The 3618-nt window shown below is 56.8% G+C and overlaps 1 protein-coding gene across 1 annotated transcript in view; it reads left to right on the top strand.

Moving 5' to 3' along the window:
* The window catches only part of AP2A1 (adaptor related protein complex 2 subunit alpha 1), a 26698-nt gene that overhangs the window by 17948 nt on the left and 5132 nt on the right, over positions 1-3618 (top strand). The window contains exons 5-8 of the mRNA XM_039878715.1: positions 2238-2388; positions 2602-2770; positions 2931-3068; positions 3240-3422. Of these exons, the coding sequence (XP_039734649.1) occupies positions 2238-2388; positions 2602-2770; positions 2931-3068; positions 3240-3422 (641 nt within the window). The remainder of the gene's footprint in view (positions 1-2237; positions 2389-2601; positions 2771-2930; positions 3069-3239; positions 3423-3618) is intronic.

The raw sequence follows: 3618 nt of genomic DNA, 5'->3' as shown, positions 1-3618 counted from the left end.
ATTAGGCCAGAGTTCTGAGCACCTGCTGTGGGCCAGGACAATGTGCAGCCCTGAGTCTTCATAACCAGCCATGTGTGAGCATGTCATGTGTGTAGCGATGTGTCTGTGTATGCAAGCATGTGTGTGCAGCCATGTGTGTCGTGCATACGTAGCTATGTTACATGCATGACCGTGTGTATGCATGTATGTCCTTGTGCGTGTCTTTGCATATATGCCCATGTGTGTCTGGTGTGCATGCCCATGTGTGCGAGCATGTCTGCGTGTGTCTGCAGTGATGTGTGTCTGCATGTATGCATGGCCGTGTGTACGTGCATGGCTGTGCGCATACATGTCCATGTGTGTGCCTGTGCATACATGTGTGTGCACGCATGGCCGTGTGTGCTTTCATGCCTGTGTGCATGTCTGTGTGCGCACACATGCCCCTGTGTGCTTATGCGACCATGTGTGTGCATGCATGTCTGTGCGTGCATGCCTGTCCGTGTGTGTGCGTGCACAGACTGTTACCGAGTGCAGGATATAGGCTTCGCTAAGGGCCCCCCCAGCCTGTGAAAGCCAGTGATTCCGTCTCGTAGGCCCGGGAAGCCTCTTGCCCTCTGTGGGCCTCTCTCTCGTGCTATATAGAAGGGTTTAGTTAGAACTCAAGCCCACTTCCAGCTCAGAAGCCCCACCTCATAATTCTGGGGTGCGCCCAGGGTAGGCGCCTCACCTACTGTGAAGCTCTACATTGTAGGAATTGCAGCCACGGCCCCAAGCAGATGGTACAGGGCAGGGAAGGGCATCTCTAATTTATTTCCAAGTAATTTTATTAATTTGCCAACACACAAACAAGTAGGGAATACCTATCACCTAGACTTCACGTTTTTCTTGTGCGCACACGCTTATTTTGTTATCCGAAACGTTTCAAAGTTATAGACATCGTCATGTTTTGCCTTTAAATATTTTGTTTTGCATTTCCCAGAACTATAGGGATTTCCATTTACAACAGTAATTCTACGCTCACACTTCAAACTACCAACAATTCCCTAATGTTCTCTGATACCCACTGCAGTTTTTCCTAATTTCCCCAAAATACTTCCACAGTTGGTTCACACTAGGATCTGACGAAGATACAAGTATCCAATTTAATTATTATTTCTCATAAGTCCCTCTTAATCTGGAAGGTTTAACCTCCTTTATTCTAGGACATTGGCTTCACTAGCTGTTTATTGTGAAAAAAGTTTCAAACCTAAAGATTACTTTAAAGGGCACTGAAATAACTCCTGGGTGCCCTTGACCTCGACCCCGGGGAGCTCGTTAGTACTTGGCTGTATTTGTGCCCTTGCTTGCTCCCTCTCTCAGACATACAGTTGCTGAACTACTTGAAGAGAAGTTGTAGACATCATAACACTGTCCCCACCCCAGAATATTTCCATACTAAGACCGAGAACACCATACAAAACCACAGCGCTCTTATCACACCCCAGAGGGTTCAAAATAACCTCAGTCTCATTTGCTGTCCAGGCTCCACGCTGCCCGCTTTGTCCCTAGCATTATTTTTATAGCTTAAAAATAGACAGCGTCCAATCTGTGACCAAAAATGAAATCTGATTCTGTGTCTCGGGTTTTTTTGGTCTGGAATACCTAGCCCCTCCCCGCCTCCCCACCTGCTTTTGAAGAAACCAGAAGTTTGCATTGCAGAATTCTAGATTGGGCTGATGGCTGCCTGTGTCCCTAGCTAGTTCCTCTGTCCCAGGAATTGCCTGATTGACTTGGGTGTAGCTTTGTCGCTAGAACCCTGGACAGCTGTTCCGTGCCCGTGGTGTTCCAGGGGATGGCAGTTATTGGGGTTCGTGTGAGCTTCTGGTTGGCATCTGTCTATCTCAGGCACTCAGATCCCTCCTTGGGAAAGTCCGGGTCTCTGGGTGTTTCTGAGGAAGGTTCCTGGAGCTTTCTTTGCCTGTGAGCCTCAGTGCTTGCAGAAGGGGAAACTGAGGCTCACAGCAGTGCAGCCTCTTGCCCGGCAGGGTCAGAGTGGAGTAGCACAAGGGCCCAGGCCTGGGGTCGGGTCCTCGTCGGCCTTCTCCCATCTCCTCTGGTCTCCTGGAGCCCTGGGAAGGACTTGAGGGAGCAGGGAGCCTGGCCCGCAGCCGAGGGGCCGGCCCCTCTCCTGTGGAAGATGGGAGCCGGGGCATGGCCCTTGCCCCTGGCGGGCGAGCTGGGCCGGCAGAGCTCAGCCGGGACGCGCCCTGTCCCCGCAGAGGACGCGGCCGTGAAGGGGCGGCTGGTGGAGTGCCTGGAGACTGTGCTCAACAAGGCCCAGGAGCCGCCCAAGTCCAAGAAGGTGCAGCATTCCAATGCCAAGAACGCCATCCTCTTCGAGACCATCAGCCTCATCATCCACTACGACAGGTGCCGCCGGGGGGCGGGGGCTGGGCCAGAGGGCGGGACCTGGGCTCCCAGCTCCTAGGAGAGCGGCAGCTAAGTGTCTGGGTCACTGGAGTGGTCACAGCTGGGTCAGAGGCAAGGAGTTAAGACCTGGGGCCTGAGGTGACGCGGGACGGACGGTGGGGACCAAGCCCTGCACCGCCTCACGTCCCCACTCGTCTGTCTGTCTCATGGCAGCGAGCCCAACCTCCTGGTGCGGGCCTGCAACCAGCTGGGCCAGTTCCTGCAGCACCGGGAGACCAACCTGCGCTACCTGGCCCTGGAGAGCATGTGCACGCTGGCCAGCTCCGAGTTCTCCCACGAGGCCGTCAAGACACACATCGACACCGTCATCAACGCCCTCAAGGTGCGCGCCACCTCCGAGCCCACTCTGCGCCGGCTCTCCGCACCCACCCGGCCTGCGGCTGCGGCACCCCTTCAGGGAGTCCCAGGAGTCAGAGGCCCTGGGTGACCAGCCCCATGCCACACGGAGCCTGGAACACACCCCGCTTGCTCTCTTCCCTCAGACGGAGCGGGACGTCAGCGTGCGACAGCGGGCAGCCGACCTCCTCTATGCCATGTGTGACCGGAGCAATGCCAAGCAGATCGTGTCGGAGATGCTGCGGTACCTGGAGACGGCCGACTACGCCATCCGAGAAGAGATCGTGAGTCTGAGGAGGGCCGGGGGCCCGGACTCCAGGTCTCCAGAGGGGACAGTGGGAGCCCAGGGCTAGTCAGCTCATGAGTCCACACCTGACTCCCCGTGGGCACCCGCTCCTGCACACACACACACACACACACACACATGCATGCCTGTCCTTTCTCCCGACTGGCAGGTGCTGAAGGTGGCCATCCTGGCGGAGAAGTACGCGGTGGACTACAGCTGGTACGTGGACACCATCCTCAACCTCATCCGCATCGCGGGCGACTACGTGAGTGAGGAGGTGTGGTACCGCGTGCTGCAGATCGTCACCAACCGCGACGATGTCCAGGGCTACGCGGCCAAGACGGTCTTTGAGGTCAGCGCCCCCACCTCACCCGCATCAGGGGCCACGGGAAGAGCAAGGACAGCCAGGGCTGTGGGGCCAGGCGGCCCGGGCCCCGCCCTGCTTCCTCCTCCTCACAGCAGTTCCTGGGCCTTGCCGGGCCTCCTGGGCCAGTGTGAGGGGCGGCGGGGTGCCCAGTGTGCAGTGGCTGCTCCCCAGGTCCCAGCAG

This window comes from Pteropus medius, unplaced genomic scaffold (genome assembly GCF_902729225.1).
Source record: "Pteropus medius unplaced genomic scaffold, Ma_sr-lr_union100, whole genome shotgun sequence".
Lineage (NCBI taxonomy): Eukaryota > Metazoa > Chordata > Mammalia > Chiroptera > Pteropodidae > Pteropus > Pteropus medius.
The sequence above is the reverse complement of the archived record's forward strand: the minus strand, read 5'-3'. Positions and strand labels throughout refer to the sequence as shown.